The sequence below is a fragment of the Protopterus annectens genome, chromosome 1.part0, assembly GCF_019279795.1.
Source record: "Protopterus annectens isolate FY-2018-M chromosome 1.part0, PAN1.0, whole genome shotgun sequence".
NCBI lineage: Eukaryota > Metazoa > Chordata > Ceratodontiformes > Protopteridae > Protopterus > Protopterus annectens.
In genome coordinates this window covers 813,327,490-813,347,213 of record NC_056725.1, presented here as the reverse complement: position 1 = coordinate 813,347,213, position 19,724 = coordinate 813,327,490, and the positions used below count along the sequence as shown (strand labels likewise).

At 42.7% G+C, this 19,724-nt stretch overlaps 1 protein-coding gene across 1 annotated transcript in view; it reads left to right on the top strand.

The window, feature by feature from the left end:
- Positions 1–6,975: 6,975 nt before the first annotated feature.
- The window catches only part of CNKSR3 (CNKSR family member 3), a 723,720-nt gene continuing 710,971 nt past the window's right edge, over positions 6,976–19,724 (top strand). The window contains exon 1 of the mRNA XM_044063355.1: positions 6,976–7,721. Within this exon, the coding sequence (XP_043919290.1) occupies positions 7,670–7,721 (52 nt within the window). The 5' untranslated portion in view covers positions 6,976–7,669. The remainder of the gene's footprint in view (positions 7,722–19,724) is intronic.

Sequence of the window (19,724 nt, the reverse complement as noted above, 5' to 3'; positions counted from 1 at the left end):
TGCCCATATCCTTATTTGGATAGTAGGAAGCTTCTTTGTTCACCAGTGAGAGTGGGGAGCTCTGAGCAGCCTATCTGTCCCTAGAGGAGTGGTTCCAGCCCAGTGACTTGTAGCTTATTGGCCGTTTTGGTCCATTTCCTATCTCTTTCTAACCCCCTGCTTTAAAGCCAGCTTTAGCTCGCTTTTGCACTTGTAATTTAAAGTTTGTCCTGTTTGTTGCATTTACCTGTTGAGGCTACACACTCAAGTGTGCTAGCCTGTGTTACATATTTATTGCATTTTCCTGCTGTTTGTTGCAAAAAAGAAAAAAGAAAAAAATTATCCTTGTTTCCCGTCTTTCCTGACCTAGAGTAGTCCAAATACAGGCTTTGCTGTATTCTGGACTTTTGGAAAGTTCCTGTGTTGCCCATTTCCTTTCTTGGATAAAGGGAGGCTTCTTTGTTCACCAGTGGCAGTGGGGAGCTTAGAGCAGCCTATCTATCCCTGGAGGAGTGTTCCCAGCACAAGAATCTGGTAGTCTATTGGCCATTTTGGGCCAATTTCTAGCTCTTTCAAGTAACCCTGTATAAAACCCACTTTGGCGTGGCTTTGCACGATTTTGAGCATAGCGCAGCATCGGGCAGCTCCGCTTAATTGGGTTTAAACCATTGTCGGCTCCACAAAGTCTGCTCTTCACTTTTTCCCTTAGAACTGATCTAGTTCTCAAAATAAACACCCTATTCCTACTCTAAAGCCTGGCACTTGCTCACTAAAGCAATTATATAAGTCAGCACTAAAAAATTAAAAGCACTACACCCTCACAAACTCCCTTTGAGTACCTTGTTCCCCATTGGCCCTTTTTTCCAATTATAAAGGAATTCCCAATACTATTCTAGTATGTCCAAAGGTCAGTTGTCAATCTCCTCTCTGGTCCAGCTGGTGAATCTGGGAATCTTGAGGCAATGTTACAACTGTCTCATGTACACAGACAACCCTCTCCTCCTCCCAACAAATTCCAACACATGTGAGAGATGGAACCATATAGCCAAACTGGAGGCTAAGCTCTCTCAACTCAGTACTGGCGTAACCAGTCAGGAGGAGAAGGAAACCACACTCACTAGAATTCCAGTCTCACATAGACCTACCACGACAGCAAACCAAACACATAAACACACAAAAACATACTTGGAGGCTCTAAATAAAAATCTGCCTAAGCAGCAGAGACCTCCAAAGCAGACACCCAAGCAACCGCTACCCCAAAACAAAATCCGTGCAACACATAGCTCACAAAGCCATGGTGCCGAACAGTCACAGCCCTTAAGGCTAAACAACATACCTGATACACTGTAATAGGTGACTCTATTGTCAGGCACACTGACGTCCTGCTCACCAGGCTGAACAAGGTCACAGTGAGCTGCCTGTCGGGCGCTAGGATCCGCCACATAACACAAGCACTCAGGTCACTCCAAGGCAAGTACAAATATGACTCAGTCATTGTCCATGCTGGTGTGAATGACCTGAGACGTACCTCCCTGGACTACATGAAAAGAGACATAGAGGAGGTCTCTGAGCATGTAGCCCAGGCCGGTATGACCCTGACCTTGAGTAGCATCTTACCCTCACCAAGAATGATGCCACAATATGAAGACAAGATGATCAATTTCAACAATTGGCTTAAGTATTGTTGTCATTCAAAGGGGATTCAATGCCTGTCAGCCTGGGATGACATGCTCGACAAGCCACGATGCTTCGCTAGGGACGGCTTGCACCTGTCACCCCTGGGCTTTCGGATATTGGCAAAGGCTCTTGCCACGCCCATAGTGCCTTTTTTAGGCAAGGCTCAAAAGACAAACCCACCTCCATAGGTATCACAAGGGATAAGAAACTAAGAGTAATGCTACTCAACGCCAGAAGTCTAAACCTTAAGATGCATGCACTCGAAACTCTCCTTAGCATGGAGAACATCGATATCTGTGCAGTAACAGAAACCTGGTTCAAGGCTCCTGAGAGCACCCCAGCACTACCAGGTCATACCTCATACCATGCTTTTCGGCCCCAAAACTTGGACCGAACCACAAAAGGAGGGGAAGTATCAATATTCGTCAAAGATACCCATGCCTCCAGGTTGGTGGCACAGCACGAAGCATCAGAGACTATCCATGTGCAACTAACATTGGGTAAAACTGCCTTCCAGTTTATAGCCTGCTACAGACCACCCTCCCAAACCCAGGAACCCCACTCGGCCTTCCTGAGAACACTGGAAAATATGAAGGTCTCTCCAAACACCATTATATTGAGCGACTTCAACTACCCAAACATAGACTGGGAGCATTACTCTAGCTCCAACACCCTAGCCCAAAGGTTCCTAGAATTTATAAACTCAAATGCTATGGAACAACTTGTTACCACACCCACAAGAGGGGAAAACATACTGGACCTGATCATCACCAACATGGGGGCTCTATGCTCCAGACCAGAAGTGTATCCCTCACTGGTAAGATCAGACCATAAACTAATCTCACTGGATATTCACATCCTGACCCCACCCCCTGCCCAGAAAACCACAGTGAAAAATTTCTCTAAAGCAAATTTCACACTCCTCAAAACCGAGGTGGAATCCTTCAAAGCCCCCGGGCCTGTGGAAAATACGGCCCAGACCGCAGAATCCTTTATAAATGCATTCTATGAACAACTTCAGGAATGCATGGATCATGCAATCCCAAATAAAACCAAGACCCAATCCTCCAAAGGCAGGCGTCTTGTCTGGTGGACCCCAGCCATAAACAAACTATACAATGGAAGGAGAAAGCTACTACATGATAGAGCAAAATCCCAAAAAGAGAAGGCATCTCTGATCAGTATTAGCAAAAAACTATGGGCACTCATAAAATCGTCTAAGGCCAGCTTCGAGAGAAATATTGCACAGGACACTAAGGATAATCACAAGGCTTTCTTTAGTTATGTTAGGAACCTGGGTGAGAATTCCCAGATATGCTCAGAATTAGTCCAAAACGACAAAAAATACACCGAACCCACAGACATTGCCAACATCCTAGCTGACAGGTTCAGCGCAAACTCCCCCCCCCCCCACACCAAAAGGGCAAATATCTATCCCAGCAGAGTTCTGCCCCCCCCCCCCGGACATCTCAGATGCTCAGGTAAGAGCCACCCTCTCCAAAGCAAAAAACACAGCATCAATGGGACCAGATGGTGTCCCGGGCTGCGTCCTACATGAACTCCAAGAAGAGCTAAACCCAAACATAAAACTGCTGTTCAACCTCAGCTTTACTACAGGATATGTACCCAAAGAGTGGCGTACAGCAACAGTGGTCCCTCTCCACAAAGGTAGTCCCTCAACGGATCCTGGAAACTATCGCCCCATAAGCCTGACTAGCTTGGTCTGCAAAGCTATGGAAAGGATCATCATGGACCTCATAAATAAAGATATTGGGGACCTACAGACACTGGATCCTACCCAATTCGGCTTTGTTAAGGGCAGATCCTGCCTCTTAAACCTGGTCGATTTCTTTGAAACAGTCACCAAGGCCATTGACGAGGGAAAGGTGGTCCACACAGCCTACCTGGACCTCGCAAAACCCTTTGATGCAATACCTCACTCGGCATTATAGATAAGCTCACCAGCTTAATGGGTTGCAAACTGGCTCAAGGACAGAACCCACATGGTTAGAATTGCTGGAGCCATGTCAGACTCCAAACCAGTTACAAGTGGCATCCCACAAGGCTCAGTCCTGGGACCTCTCTTGTTCAGTATATATTTCTTGGAGGTACAGGCCAACACAGAAGGACTGTGGCTGACCAAGTGTGCAGATGACTGCAAACTAGACGCCATAATCGACTCTCCAGCCGACACAAGCATCCTACAAAAGGGCCTCATAGAAACAGACAACTGGTGCCAGAGCCATGGCCTCAAGCTAAACGCCAAAAAGTGTATTGTCATCCCCTTTGGCAAAAACAAAGTGCCCACAAATTACCACATAGGTGGTAATCCATTAAGTACGGAAGAAGTAATTAGGGACCTAGGGACCCAAGTTGATAGCAATCTCTCATTTGAAAACCACGTGGCCAAAGTGGTTAGAAAAACATTTTATATAGCCCACCTATTCATGAAGGATTCACATCTCGATCAGGGGAGGTCATCGTGCCTCTTTACTCATCCCTCATCAGGCCCATAATTTAGTACAATGCCCCTTTTGGGATGTACCTTACCAGACACCTGCAGCAACTGGAAAGACCACAAAAGTACCTCACCAAGAGGATCAAAGGGCTCAAACAGATGCCATATGCTGCCCAGTTAAAGAAACTCCAGCTCTACTCAGTGGCATACCGCCTGCTCAGAGGCGATCTGTGCCTGATGTATAAAGCCATGTCCAACCCGGAATTAATGGACATGCTGCACCTCAGAAAATCCAAATCCCATCGAGCTACGCGCTCAAGAGACTTGAACCTCAGCACTGAAATAAATAGGACATGCTGGAGGGACAGATTCATAACCCAGAGGCTCCCTTCACTCTGGAATAAAATCCCAGTCCAGGTTAGGCAGAGTCCCTCATTGATTCTTCAAGAGGAATCTTGATGAGTGGATGGGAGATCGTAGGTTTACCCCGGGTATCACTTCTGTGTCAGTGTTAGACAGAGGCACAGTATACTAACCTCGAAAAAGGGCATAGCAAAATTCATTTAAAATGGGTGGCGAAAGCCAAACACACTCTGGCTAGGCTTATAAATGCCCTAGGGCAGATAGCCTAGTATGAACTTATGAACCTAAATATATAGCAGAAAATATGCAGGGGAGATATGTGGTGGTCAAAAAGATAGATGTTTGGGTTAAGTAGAGGAACACCTTGAGAATAATTCAATTACATTCAATTTTCCATTGAGTCAATTGGTAGAAGATGAGCAGAAAGCACATGGCACCTTAGAATGCACAGCAAGTCAGAAAAATAGTACTTCTTCTTTCGGCTTTTTCCCGGTCAGGGGTCGCCACAGCGGATCACCTTGTCCGCACATTGAATGGCAGTGGAGTTTTACGGTGTCGAGTTGCCAGCCCGGCGCCCAACCTTCCACAGAAGGCACACTCACACGCACACCTAGGGCCAATTTAGAGTGCCCAATCCACCTGCAGCATGTCTTTGGGATGTGGGAGGAAACCGGAGCACCCGGAGGAAACCCACGCGACCACAGGGAGGACATGCAGACTCCGCACAGAAGGCACCCCAGCCGGGGATCGAACCGGAGAACCTCTTGCTGTGAGGCGGCAATGCTAACCACTGCACCACCGTGGCCAGCAAGTCAGAAAAATAGTGTATGTCCCAAATTCAGAAGTAGTTCCCTTCTGATAGCATGGCATGAGTATATTTGTTTCAAGAATATACTTTGTCAAGTTATGATAACTGAATGAAGAGGCACAGAACTGTTTACTGTAAAAGTCTGAACTAGATAAGGGATAAAGTGGGGATATTGCATTGGGAGTGAAGACATATGACCTAGTCTTGGTTGTTTCTCCATAACTGACCGACTGTCTCATGGGAGGATATATGTCTTATTAGCCAATCCCTCTTAGAAGATTGTAAGGCAGACCATTAAATAAAAATTGTTTTTACAGTACAAATGCCAAAACGTAACAGGAGAAGTAATGGAAATAGTAATGCGGAGGATAATTGCGTATAGCCAACCATTAGGGTCCTGGATTTCTTTCAGTTTCGTTGCACACATCTCTATACCCACATCTCTTTTTATAAAACTTGGATTAGGTTGTTTAGCTGCTGCCATTTAACTTCATTTTATACCAGTTTTTCAGGTGTCTGTTGTTTCTACTAACATAACAAAGACATGTTGATTCACAGGACGAATTGGCAATCCTCCCAAATGTGCTACTTGCCATGACAAGAGAAAGCGGGTATCAGCAAATGAATTATACAACGAATTATTAAAAAATACAGTTAAAATGAAATAGGGACTACGTGTTGCATACAGAAAAATGTGCATTCCAATATGTATAGTGTGTACAAAATGATTTATTGTAAAGAGCCAAGGCATGATTCATGTTCCTTATTTCTATAGTCAACTAAACAGCGCTGGTAGCTGTTAATATGTGTAAAAAATGTAGCCGTACCGATACCGCCGACTGCACACAATAGACAGACAATGCTAGAAACAGCCACTGGTCCATACAGTTATTCTACAGGCCAGGGATGCCCCATTAAAATCCCAAGCCCCGCATGAATTGGAAAGTCTCAAAAAGGAGAATCCATCCACAGTCCCGTCTCATATCGCGGTTAATTGCTAAACGAATTTGCAAACACCCTATTTTTGCCATTGCTGCATAGGAAGAATATGTGTAACATCAACTGTGACAATCATCTAGGGCCAATGTTCACAGCACTGGGTGCATCCTGACAATTATCCACCAAAGCAGCCTTCTTTAGCTTCAGTTTTCTCTTCGCAGTTACTAAACAACAGGCAGGTGTTTCTTCAATGCATACCTACCCACCTATATTAGCGGAAATAATCTGAACAAAGCCGAAAGTAATGGGAATTCAAAGGTCCAAAAATAGGGGCAGGTCTTAAATATTACTCTTTTAAAGTTAGAAGGTTGCTAGGATTTGGGTTAGCATGGATTTTCTGAAGGATATGAAGTCTGAAACTCAAATGTGTATCTTTAATCAGGCACTTCAAATATCGGCGATTTGCCAGAAAAACACAAATTTTATATGGAACAGATCAAAAATTTGAGGCAAAAACCTGAACATCTTACAAATGAACAACAAGCGTGCATATCGTACACGTACATTCAGTGCAACCGTGCCCTCCAATTAACGTGGTATCTTACGTCTGTATGAGACAACTCGAGTCCATGCTACATTATAAACATGTTACTAAAGGTGGCGCGATTTATAAAAAAGGAAAATTACTACGAATTTATTCTTTGCCAAAATGCGCGTTTTACTGTAGGTCAGAAGAGTTTAGTCATAGGAAGAATATCATCATAGCAAAAAAAAATACATGTTCAATAAATATAAGTTAAATCAATAAAAATGTAATTTTATCGTTCTGAACAATTTTTTTTACAGTAGAAGAAACACTGAGATGCTTCCGCCATAAGGATAAAACGAAAAACAGCTGTTGGTCAAAGTGCGGAGTTTACGTACAGTACAGCTTTCACACACTTTCTTTCTGCTATTGTTTCCTTCGTTTTCTCTCTCGCCTGTGCTTACTCGGGTTAATAAAAGGGAGGTTGAGGAATGAATGAAGATCCTGATATGGCGAAAAGAGTTGTGCGGCCTCCCCTTTAAGGAGGAACTTGCTCTGGTGGTGGAAACAGCTGAAACTGTAACTCGATCCTCTGAGAACGCCGCTCGTTTGCTGGGACAAACAACGAAACCAGCAGCAGAGTTTACTTCACCGAGCCGGAAGGATATTTTACTGTCACATGTAACTGTCGAGCTGCCTAGGAATACTAGAGAGCGGATTCGGGGGGAATTTAGTCTCTATGGTGGCGGTTGTGTAGCTACTGTTTTGAAACAGGATTACGGGCCCGGACTGCGCGCGGGGAGCTGCCGCTTGGTTATGGTGTGATGCTTACTTGTGATTGTGGAGTGTATCTTCAGTAATTACGAGTGGTTTGTCTCTTTCTTGTTCACCAGACTCCCCATTCCCAGTAGTGAACACAATGGAAACCATCACTAAATGGAGCCCCAAACAAGTGGTGGACTGGATGAAGGGTATGCATTTCAGAACCTCTGTAGTATTTGGTCATGGAGCAGTGCATGGTTTTCTTGAGTATTTTGAGACTGCAGAGGGGGAACCGAACTAAAAAAATGTTTTTCAATTGTCATTCATAATCACAACAAACATTATTTTGCAGTAAGTTTGTTTGATAAGAGAAAGTTTGCTTGGCAACTCTGAGGAATTCACTTCTATTTCACTGAGTCCTTGTTCTAACGTAGGGATGGTGGGTATTTTCACACAAAACATTTCGTGAACATCACTTAATTGCAGTAACAGCTGTATTTTGCGGCTTACATACTGCCGTTTGTTTACTGAAGTACTGTCCCCTATTACTGCTTTAAATTTGTTACCTACAAGTCTAGGGGTCCTTCAGTTGGTCATCACTCTCTATCGGGTGGCACATTGACATAAATCTAGCTCTACCAGGTCATAGCTCTTTTTTTTTCTCTCTCTTGGGTTCTGCTTTCCATGATGTCAGACAGCTGTTCTGTGCAAAGTAGAGACAAGTTCCATTGGGACTTGCATACGATTTTCTGAGCTCACTTTTTGGTGTCTGTAGTAAAAAAAAAAAAAAAAAGTAAGACCGAACAGCTGTCTGATTTCCAGGGCAGTCAACACAGTAACACGTTTACATACATAGTTTTATTTCGCTTGGGCTGCCTTAATGTTTAAGTAGAGTTATTTACAGTTCTTTAATTTTTGATTTGTTGATCTCATTTGAAATAATATATGGTATGCTAATTGTTTGAGATTACTATGAATAGTTCTGCCAGTCCGTTTGGGAACAAAATAAGCTAGTTTCGCTGGTAGTAATGCTGTGGATCACTTGTATCACTTATTTCTGGGGCCAGAAATTGGCAGCACTTGACACGTGCATTGTGTGTGTGTGTGTGTGTGTGTGTGTGCGTGTACACCTTTAGGAATGAATGCGTTTGAATCCGAAGTTCACGAGATTCTTGAGACTTTGGTAGGACACTACAGAACTGACTTGACTTGGTACAGAAAAAAAAAATGCTTAAAGTCTGCCATACCTCTTAGAGTAAGAAGTCAGGACAAAGCCATAAAAAAGTGGTACAAATAGGGACAGTTTTGAAATATGGCTCTTACAAACTTAGACAAGTGATAGAATAACAGGTTTTGCATTAGCATGAATTTTCTGAAGAGTATGAAGTCTAAAACTCATGTCTGTCATTATTTTCTAACATCAATCTTTAATGATTTGAGACTAATTTGCCAGAAAGCCACAATTTTATTAAAACGGACCAAAAACATAAGGCAAAAATCTGTACAGCTGAGAGGTATGAAAATTTTAGTTTGTTTTTTTTCAGATGTCATTAGTGTTGAGAGAATGGTGTAGATATAATGTTCTTCTACTCACAGGTATTTGCATAATTCTGGCACTAGAAATAGCACAGATTTCAAGTGTAAAGCTATAATTAACTTTAGATAATGGAGTATATCTGTTCTTTTGTCAGTATGGTTTTGGCAATAAGGATTAGGAATGTGAATCTCCAAGGTCTAGTGCTTTCCATGAAATGCATCATTTTAGTGTCCCATGCTGTCAAGAGGATAGGTGGGTACATAGTATTAGATGGTTAAATATTTTTATGACTTGAATTTTTTTTGCAGTGCTTTGCATTATGTAATAATTCCTATATGGTTAAAAAAAAAAACATGAAATGTGCAGTGATGCTATCCCAGCGTCATAGGAGGGCTGATTTACGAGTGAATTTAAGTGTTGCTGTTGATGTCACAATGTTTTTTGAACAGATTCATCTTACTGCCTGACCATATGGACAGGAAGTAGTTTTCAGTGGAGGATGATCTGTACAAAGAAGTTTGACAGTAGCTTTACATTAAAGCTTTGTTAGCTGTTGCACTTTTTTTAGACTTGGCCATTGAGTCCTAAAATGAATTGGCAGAAGAATGCAGGTGTGCAAATGAGCTTTTACAAGTGGTTATTTTTCTTTGGTTTCTGTCTTTGGCAGTTTCTCACGCAGTTCAGTGGTGCAGTGAATTGAGTTATGTGAGCGTGTACGCAGTGAGCTTGGTCTGTTAGTTTTGACATATTGTTAAGCTGGGATAAGAGGAACCAAAGCTGCATACCAAAGCTAAATTACTTTCAGTGGCCTTCTAAGTCACATTGTTTAAATAAGCTTGGGAACAAATAACACAATGCTGTTTTTGTCTTGTATATTATTTATTTATTGGTACTTTTTGTTTGAGTGGTTAATGCTAAGTTTATAGTGCCATGTGGTTGATAACTGGTTAAAGTATCTCACTTACCATGATGCATCATTGTTCTTTTTCATTTCACTAATAAACTTGTGTGAAGGAGGTCCAGGGCAACTGAGGTTTTTTAGGGCTGCTTCTGGTTTTGTTTCTGTATCTCAATAATTTTTCATGATTCCATTTTAAAATTCCAAATCGTTTACTGATTTTAAACCTCAAAATGATTTATTTTTACAAGGCAAGGTTTATTTCCTTTAGTTTGGTGGTGGTGAAGAGAGAGGGTCATTTTAGTGTAACCACTCCTTATTCAGAATTTTGTTTTTGAGTTATCAAACTTTCATAATCTAAGCAAGTTATCAGCTGAGTGCAGTTCCATTACATGGCAAATTAATAATGGAAAATGCAGTTTTGTAGGTTTGATGTCAAGTTTTCATTCAGACTTAAACCAGTTTAGTAGCCTTCCCATCCTGCATTTGATGGCTTTTATTTTACTATATTTTTATTGGCCATAGGATTATTGGAATAAAGCTTTATTTCACAGTTTGGCTTTGCATTGCATTTTTGACTGGCCACTATATTAGCATTGAATTAAAAAGAGAAGCTGTACTTATTCATTTAGCAAAATCGATAGTCAGCCATGGGAATAACAGAACTTCAGTTAGGAAACACCGCCATTAAACCATAAACCAATAGAAATACCAATTTTTTGGAATAGTTCCAACACGGGCAGGATTTTTGAGGTGTTTTACTAGTTGTGAACCCGCTACTACATGAAGAACCACTTGCAATCAAAGCTTTTCCATCTTGGGGTTGCAGAATAGCATTAGCTGACTGGTCAGGCTAAAATTTGCTTGTGCTTTCAAAGTCCGTTCCTTTAATGACAGCTTAGCCTAATACCTACTGCTTACTGAGGAGATGGAAAAAAAATGAAAGCCATGCTGGAGAAGCAGAACTTACGTACTGGTCATCTATTTAGTCTGCCCTTGCAGAACTGAAGGCTCCTAATCCCAACTGCATTTTGTACTGTTTGTGTTTTATGTGGGGCAAGGATAGGCTTGCTGCAAAGTCCAAAATGACTGAGCATTGGCTTATGTCAATAGTCACCCTCTTTATTCTTCAGTAATACATGCTTTTTAATGACTCCTACCACAAATTCTGGTGAAATTTTTTTGTTAACAAGGTCAGTTCCCACCAGGCCAACAGCCTCTTGTCAGGGAAGACCTGAAGTGTATTCATACTAACTAGGGAAAATTTTACCAGGGCACCTGAGCACTTACTTAAACAAGAGGATTGTTTGAGTCTCTTCTGTTGAATGTATGGTGGAGGAAAGAAATGGTCCAGCTGGAGGGCACATCTGCCTGTATGGAGATATCTTCTGCTGCTTTTACGGAGGATGCAGTTCTGAACACTGGGGATTGATACTAATTTGGGGCTTGCAAAGGTAAACTACTTTCTGCTGACTTGAGGAAATTGATTTAAGCACTGTCTTGTTTCACAGATGCTTTTGTTGGCAGATGCTGTGGAACGCTGCTAAATTCTGTGGGTACTGAAATTCTCTTCAAGCTTGCTATGCATCTAGAGTAGGATAACTGTTTAGGGTGATGCAGTTACTCATTAGCAGAAGACACTGTTCCATTAAGGGACAATGCTGCAGCAATAGAAAAGAGATTAGAAATCAACAATTTGCTGTCGTGTTCCATGGTTCACATGCCATCAAAAACTGGTAGAACTTTATACAGAAGTACATAGTGCTTGGGCAGGAGTAGTTCTATGAAATGACTTTTATTGATTTTCTATCCATGTTTTTTTTTTTTTTTAATTGAATACTAAACTGCACGACTATCCTTGAGATGAATATAATTTCTCTGGAACTGTTCCGATTTTATTTAAAAGGAAGCTGTCAGTAAAATTCTGGACTGATGCATTGAATTTGATATAAAAGACTTCTTTCCTTTATGCTGTAAAACTACATCGCATTCACAAGAATGTTTGATGAGAGGGGTTTGGGAAATACAAGTGACTTTTTCCTTAAAAGTTAATAGTATGCTGAATTAAGTTACACATGATTATTCATGCGTGGGGTAATACATTTAGGTGTGATTACCCATTTACTTGATGCTAGTTAACAGTAGCATAGCATGCACAGGTAAGGATGTGTTGGGGGAGTGAAATTATTTGGATCATAGGGTTAAGTAAGTGTTCTTGCATTGCAGTTTTGGTGGCATCAACAGATGCCCAGTTTTGGACATATTTATGATCAAACTAGGGAGAGTTCCTCTGTTAGATTGTGATAAGTGGATATATTTAGACTGATAGTAATGTTTGCAACTACCAGTATGAAATAACCTGTTTTTCAATACTACTTTAAATAGTTTGGTATAAATATCTTTCTAATACTTGTATGTGACTTGTGACCTTTCCAACAGAAAGATGTCGATCTTGTGGCTTGTAAAGTTCTTTTGCATGATTTTACTTAGTACTGTGTAAGGACAGTGGCTTTATGTGTAGGAGTATTCATAAAACGGATTACATTATGTATAGTAAGTACTTTGTTAGAAGGTGATGGTGTAGGATATGGTGGTTTTTTTTTTTTTTTTTTTTCTGGTTACAAAAGCTGCAGTGGCTGTATTCAGCAAAGGTGGTGAACTGCTTTGAGAGGGGAAAGGTTGTTGCACATGAAAAGTTTATCACTCTGCGTGATGTTATGTTTGCTGTGGGACAATATTTATAAGTGACTTTTAATATTTATAAGTGACTTTTATAAAAGGAAAGGGTATTATATTGACAGGAGTTGAGTTCCCAATCTTAAGGAGATTGACAGTGCTTTGTTAATACAAATGTACTGTGGAAAAATAGAATAAAGCTGTGTGTAAAGGCAAGAATACTACAGTTCTGGGGTAGAATGGTTTGTTATGTCTTTTTCAGAGTCTGTAATCCTTTTTGTTAAAAAAAAAAAATAAATTGCAGGTCCTAAACAAATGGTTGGAAGAAGGTTTAGATTCGGTAGATGTTTGTAGGGTGTTTTGTAAAGCTCCTATGGCAAAGGAAAGGTGTTGATATTACACAATCTGATGTAAATCTTCATTCATTCCTTACAATTAGGACTTCGGTTCTGTCCTCGGAACCGACACAGCCCATTCACAAGCCCGTGCCAGCCAAAATGCTCTCAAGCTAAATCCTACCCATAATGCCCCTCTTCCAGTCTGTCCAGATACATTCTGCTTGGTGTGTATATTGTTTGGGTGTCTATCCTTTACAGGTAACGTGCAACATCTGTGGAAACTTTAGTGCCCGCACCCTTGTGGAATGGAAGAATAAACTTATTCTTAAGGGCCTACTAAAGACCCCTTTTTCAGAGGCCCTCTCTGAGGCAAAGGTCTCACCACCTCCTTCCAAAGAAAAATCCGGCTCTAAGAAAGAGAAGCCACTCTGTTCCAATCTCTCCCTCCTCTACGGTACCAAAGCGGCCCCTACTTACTTCGGCGTCATCAGCGCAGATCACTTCTGACGTGTTCTTCATCACCAGGGACTCGAACCATTCCCTCGGTGCTGTCAACAGTGTCTGAACAAGGACCCTTTGCTGTGACCATATCAGTACTGACCCCAGTTACGGTACAGATTTACCTTCAAGGTTCCATCCTCAGTGCCCAAGACCAAATATTTACCAAGGACAAGATATTCTCCTACTTATGACCCATTCGTAGGGCAGCAGTACAGCCCTTTTTTGGACAGACCGGCTTCCCCCTCAGTAGCATCTATCAGATCCACCAGGAGCCTATCAGAAATAGATGTAGTAAGGCTTGTCGATCAGCTGCTAACGGCTAGAGGTCTACCAACTCCTGCTTCTCTCCCACCTTGGAGCTGAAGCCCTTTCTGTTTATTCCCCTGTTTTATCCTCCTCCGACTTCACCCAGACCTTGGAGCCCTCAGTACCGATGCTCTCCCCTGTGCCCTCTGCTGTGGTTCCGATGGTAGCGTCTTCCTTCTCACCACTGGACTCCCTTTGCACCACACTCCAGTCAGAGCTGGTCCATCCCCAGGATTGTGACTGGGCTGCCGGCACCGTAACCCCTAGTTTGGCACTGATTATGGTGTTGTCTATGGCTCCGGTTGCTCCGACTGTTTCCAGTCCTTTCAGGGCTCCTATCCTAGGGATGGGTTTGTCAGGGTGGGGTGTAACCCCGGTTCTGAGGTTGTCATCCTCTGTTCCGGGCTCCCATCCCTCTTTGGTCAGACCTGCTTTCCAGGTGATGGAGAGGGCCCTTGCTTCTGCAAGCGACAGTTGGCACCCAAGGCATCAGAACCACTCCCTCCCTCTAGTATGCAGCTGACACAGCCTCCTGCACAAGGACTTCGAGCACGGGGAACAGCAAAACTCCCTGTCTAAGGGAACCCTCTCTCCGGGATCCTCTTCAGAATAGCCCACTGAAGAGCCACCCCGGAAGAAAGCGTGTAAGAGGATGCACTTGGACTCCCCAGAGGAATCTGTCACCGAAGATACTGACTACGATGAGGGAGAAGGGTCCCCACGGTCTCTGCTGGAAGACGTCTCAATTTGGAGACATTTTCGAGATCCTCAAGCAGAGGGGAGACTGGAAGTCCTCCAACCCTTTGGAGGAGGAGTCGGTATTCTTGCAAGCTTTTCATGCTCGACCGTCTACTTCCTAGAGATGAGTTAATTAAACTTATCGTGCAGCGTGCCTAGAATGCTCCAGACAGTGTCGAACCAATTCCCTGGAGGCCTGACAAATTTTTTTCGCCCCCAGAACAGCCTTATTGGTCCAAGCATCTAGTTGTGGATTCCATGGTCGTTGCGGCAGCCACAACAAGAGAACTTGCAGAGGATAGTTTAGCTGTCCATCCCATGAAAGGGAGTCTTGGTCCGCTTCCCTAGTCTGTCCAAAGCCCTTTTCTTCAGCAATATTTGCCATCTGGTCCCTTAGTTATATGGCACATTTTACATCCCTCCAAAGAGATTTGATTTTGGAACTCTCAGCCTCTTTGGCAGGGGTAATGCCTGATGAGGTACGAGATAAAGTTGCCTCTCAGCTTGCTACCCTTGAGTCCATTTCTAACTCCTCTATGCAGTTGATTGCTCACACAACCGAAGGGGTAGCTAGAGCGGCCGCTTCAGACATTGTCACGAAACATCATGCATGGATGTGCTTATGTGACTTCACAGACCCCTTCAAGTCTTCCTTCGTTAATGCTCCCGTTGATGACTCTTCCGTTTTCGGCCCTAAGGTTAGAGACACATTGGTACGAAGTGAGAAGGATTGAAAGACCTTAGCTGCTGTGGGCGTACATTTTTCCAACCCTCAATGATTTTATTCCAGGAATCGGAGTAGAGGAGAGATGTGGTTAAAAAATTCCCAAGGACCTTTCCTTGACACTTGTGGTGAGCAATCCCCCCGGGGCAGAGGGGGGAACTCATCTGGAAGATTCCAGTATCCTGGCAGAGGGGGACCGCGTAATCAGGGTGCCAGAGACTCCTTCTCTGATCAACCCTATCAGCACTCCTGAGCAGCGCCCGCTTGCTTTCCTCTGAAAGCAGTCTGGGGACGTTTTTCTCTGCACCAGTCAGTCTGGCAGTCAATAACAGATCTCTGGGTGCAGAGAGTAATAACCAGAGGATACCACATCCCCTTTGATCTCACCCCCACGCCTCTAAGGTGAATCCCCAACGTTCCACCGAGTCAGAGGGACGCAGCAGTATTAGAAATTGGAAAGCTGCTAGAAAAAAAGTCATCCAGTTATTCCCTCCAGACCAAATAGGATCCTTATTTTACTTAAGGTTCTTTTTAGTGGCAAAAAAGATGGGGGGACTTTAGACCAAATTTGGATCTCAGTATATTTAAAAAAATTTGTCAGACAAGAGAAATTCCAGATATTCACGGTTCAGTCCATTCTTCCCTTCCTAGAGAAGGATGACTGGATGTGCTCGATAAATCTTCAGGATGTGTATTACCACATAAAAATGGACAAACGCTCCAGAAGATACCTCCGCTTCTGGCTGGGAGCCAATCACTATCAGTTCAGAGTACTGCTCTTTGGTCTCTCCACTGCCCCCAGAGTGTTCACCAAATGCATGGCAGTAGTAGTAACTCACCTCAGACTACAAGGATTCTGGGTGTTTCCATATTTAGACGATTGGCTCCTCACCGCCCCGACCAGGTGTCTGTTGATTCAGGCAATCTCATACACTCAAGGCCTTGCTCTAGAGATAGGAATTACAATTAACCTGGGCAAGTCGAACCTACTACCAAGTTGAACCTTGGAATTCATCGGAGCACTCTTCAACACAATATAATGCCAAGCTGCTCTACTTCCTCACAGGCATCTAAAGATAAAAACCCAGATCCAGGCTCTCCTAAATCAGTAATTTGTCCTAGCACACCTAGTACTGCAACTGTTGGGCTCCATTGCAGCAGCCATCACTTTAGTGCTTCTGGCAAGATTACATATAGGACTTCCTACAATGGCTGCTATCTTCCCAATGGTTGCTCCTATCCCATCCAGTGTCGCACCCAATATGCATAACAAATGACTGCAAGAACGATCTGTCCTGGTGGATGAAGTCAGAAGAGAACCTGTGGTGTCGACCGTCCCTCCCCAGCCCAGGGCCACAGTGACCACAGACACTTCACTGTTAGGGTGGGGGGGAGCGCATTACCAAGGGAAGACTGTCCAAGGCACTTGGTCACCCGTAGAGGCCAACCTGCACATGAATGCCCTGGAACTGAGGGCGGTCCTCTTAGCGTTGCAAGCGTCACATACTTCCCTCCCTTCTGGGACAATTGCAGTACAATCGGACAACATGTCAGTTGTCTGGTACATCAACAAACAAGGTGGAACCAGGTCATATCCCTTTATGTCGGGAAGCCATGAGAATATGGCATTGGGCGATAGCTTCCAACTGCTTTCTCATAGCAACACACATTCCTGGGAGTTCCAACCTAATCGCAGACAATTTTGAGCAGGAACATCCTGATGTCTCACTATAGTGGTCTGTCCATCTGGCAGTAGTGACTCAAATCTCCTGTTGCCAAGTCTGGTTCACCTTCCTTTGGCCTCATTTGATTCACTGCCCATGGACTTTGGACCCGTCCCTGGGACTTCTCACTCACCCGCAAGGACTGGTTCATCCCAACCTACACAGCCTCAAGCTCACAGCTTGGTATCTCCACTTCCAATGATCACCAGGCAAACGGATTGATTTATCCTTCCCTGTCCGTGAAGTCCTTCTGGCTTCACACAAACCATCCACCAGGAAAATCTATTACAGCAAATGGACAAGGTTTTCTCTTTGGGCCAAAGAACAAAAGATTTGATGCCTTCTCATCGCCTATTCACAGGAGTTTAGAATACCTCACTGCCTTATTACATGCAAGAGCCTCAGCATCTACCATTATGGTACACTTAGCAGCTATTGCTTAACTTTCTTAATGGGATTAACAACTCTTCAATTATGTCCCACCAACTCTCATGAAAGGTGTCTTGCATGTCAAGCCGCCCTTTAAACCTACAACAGAACCTTGGAATTTAACTCTAGCCCTACAAACCCTGACTGGTTCACCCTTCAAGCCTTCAGATTCGTGTGACATTATATTCTTATCCTGGAAGACCCTACTTTTAGTTGTTCTCACTTCAGACAGGAGAGTGTCTGAATTGCAGGCCTTGCGTGTCAAAAACATACTTGATTTTCGACAAGGAAAGGGTTTCACTCCATACCAATCCTTTTTCCTACCCAAAGTTATCAGTATTCTGTTAATCAGTCCATTGGTTTACCTGTATTCTTTCACCATTATTTTAACAAAGGTGAATATCTACTACATACACTAGATGTGTATAGACGGAACAAAATCATTCAGAAAATCTAATCAGCTATTTGTTGCCTTCTCAGGTCCCAGACTGGGCAAAGCTGTATCCAAAGTGACTCTGTCGAAATGGCTTAGGCATGCTATCACTTTTGTCCATCTACAAAGCAAAGTACCCCTGCTTTCCAAAGTCAAGGCTTATTCCACTAGATCAATAGCAACTTCAGTGGCCTTTCACTCTAGAGTTTCCATGGACAATATTTGTGCAGCAGCCACTTGGGCAAGACCGCATATATTTATCACTCATTACAAATTAGATATGGCCTCCAGGGGAAGCGCATCCTTTGGTTCGATGGTGCTCAGGAATATCCTTCCATAGGGCCACCTAGGACGCAAGTAGCTGGGGATTCGGTCCAAATTGTAAGGAATGAATGAAGATGTACAACATCAGATAAAAAAAGTCATGTTTTACCATAACGTTCCATCTGTTTTGTAGATCTTCATTCATTCCTTACTCCCCGCCCTCCTCCCCCCTGCCTGGACTCCTGGTGGACTGTGGGGTTCCGTTATATGCTAGGCTCTCTGATCAGACAAGGCCTCCAATTTGTCTACCTGTCCTTCTTTTTAACACCTTTTGTGCAGGGTGGACAAACTCGATCTGAAGAGACTGGAAGAGGGGCACTATGGGTAGGATTTAGCTCGAGAGCTTTTTGGCTGGCACAGGCTTGTGAATGGGCCATGTTGGTTCCAAGAATGTAAGGAATGAATGAAGACCTGCAACACAGATGGAACGTTATGGTAAGACAAAACTTCTTTTTTGTAGCCTACCTTTAACTATAAGATTTGGATGTTACTGTTGATGCATTGAATCACAAAGCTAGTCCCTAAATTGATTAGTGATGCTCTATATGGCTTTCAGAAACTGAGTGTAAGGCATGTATATGTTTTTTCTAATAAAAAATGTTTGGGGATAAGAAATAATTCCCTAGAGGGTAAAGTGGTGGTTTGTGATGTCCTAAAAGTGGTTTTACTGTCAGTCTTGAAGCCCACAATTTTAAAAATCATAATCGAAAGTCCATAATATCGGAAGACTGAAATGCTGAAGACCATAATGTCTAAACTCTTGAATACCAAATCACCCTACCAGTGTGAACCCAGGAAGGAGTGCTAACATGGGTCTTGCAGGGAGGCAAGTCCAGGAGCTTGATATTGTGGTCTTCTGTATTTGGTCTTTCAATATTATGGTCTTCGATTTTATGATTTTCAAGATTGTGATAGTAAACCCATGAAACTTTTGATAACCTTTAAATGTGATTGTCTTTGGGGTATTTTAAGAGCTTATGGTTTTCCAGATAAATACAAGTCAGAAGCCCCCATAAGTTAAGAAGCTTCTTGGGTACATTCTGGTAGTGAATGGATGAATCTGATAAAGAAATTTAAGATTGTGGGGTTTTTAAGCAGGGTTATTCTCTTATTTCATCTGGTAATGAATGGAGTCCTCATGAGGTTGACACATGTATGTGACAGACCAGGGTAGGTCTTTTTATGGTTAATTATTTCACTTTGATCATGAGCTATGCAAATTATTTAGTTCTTTTAATATAACATAACTCTTGAATTGTAAAGGTTCTTGATTTATATGTGAAAATGATTAAGAACTGTTAAACAAGGACAGACACTGTAGATGTGGTGATTTAGAAATCTGTTGCTAATATCCCTTTTTAGTAGGCAGTCATTTAAGGCTTTGGGTATACAGTTTAGTGACGATAATGCTACTTGTAAGCAGTACTTTACAAACTATTGTTAACACATGAAAACTATTAGTATTAGTAACAACATACAGCAAGGAAGTACTTGGCTGTAGGTTATATTCCTTCCCAGGTGACAGGATTAATTTTACAATACATTAGGGGGTGTTGCACTGCTTAGTGTTTCTTTTTGTAAAGC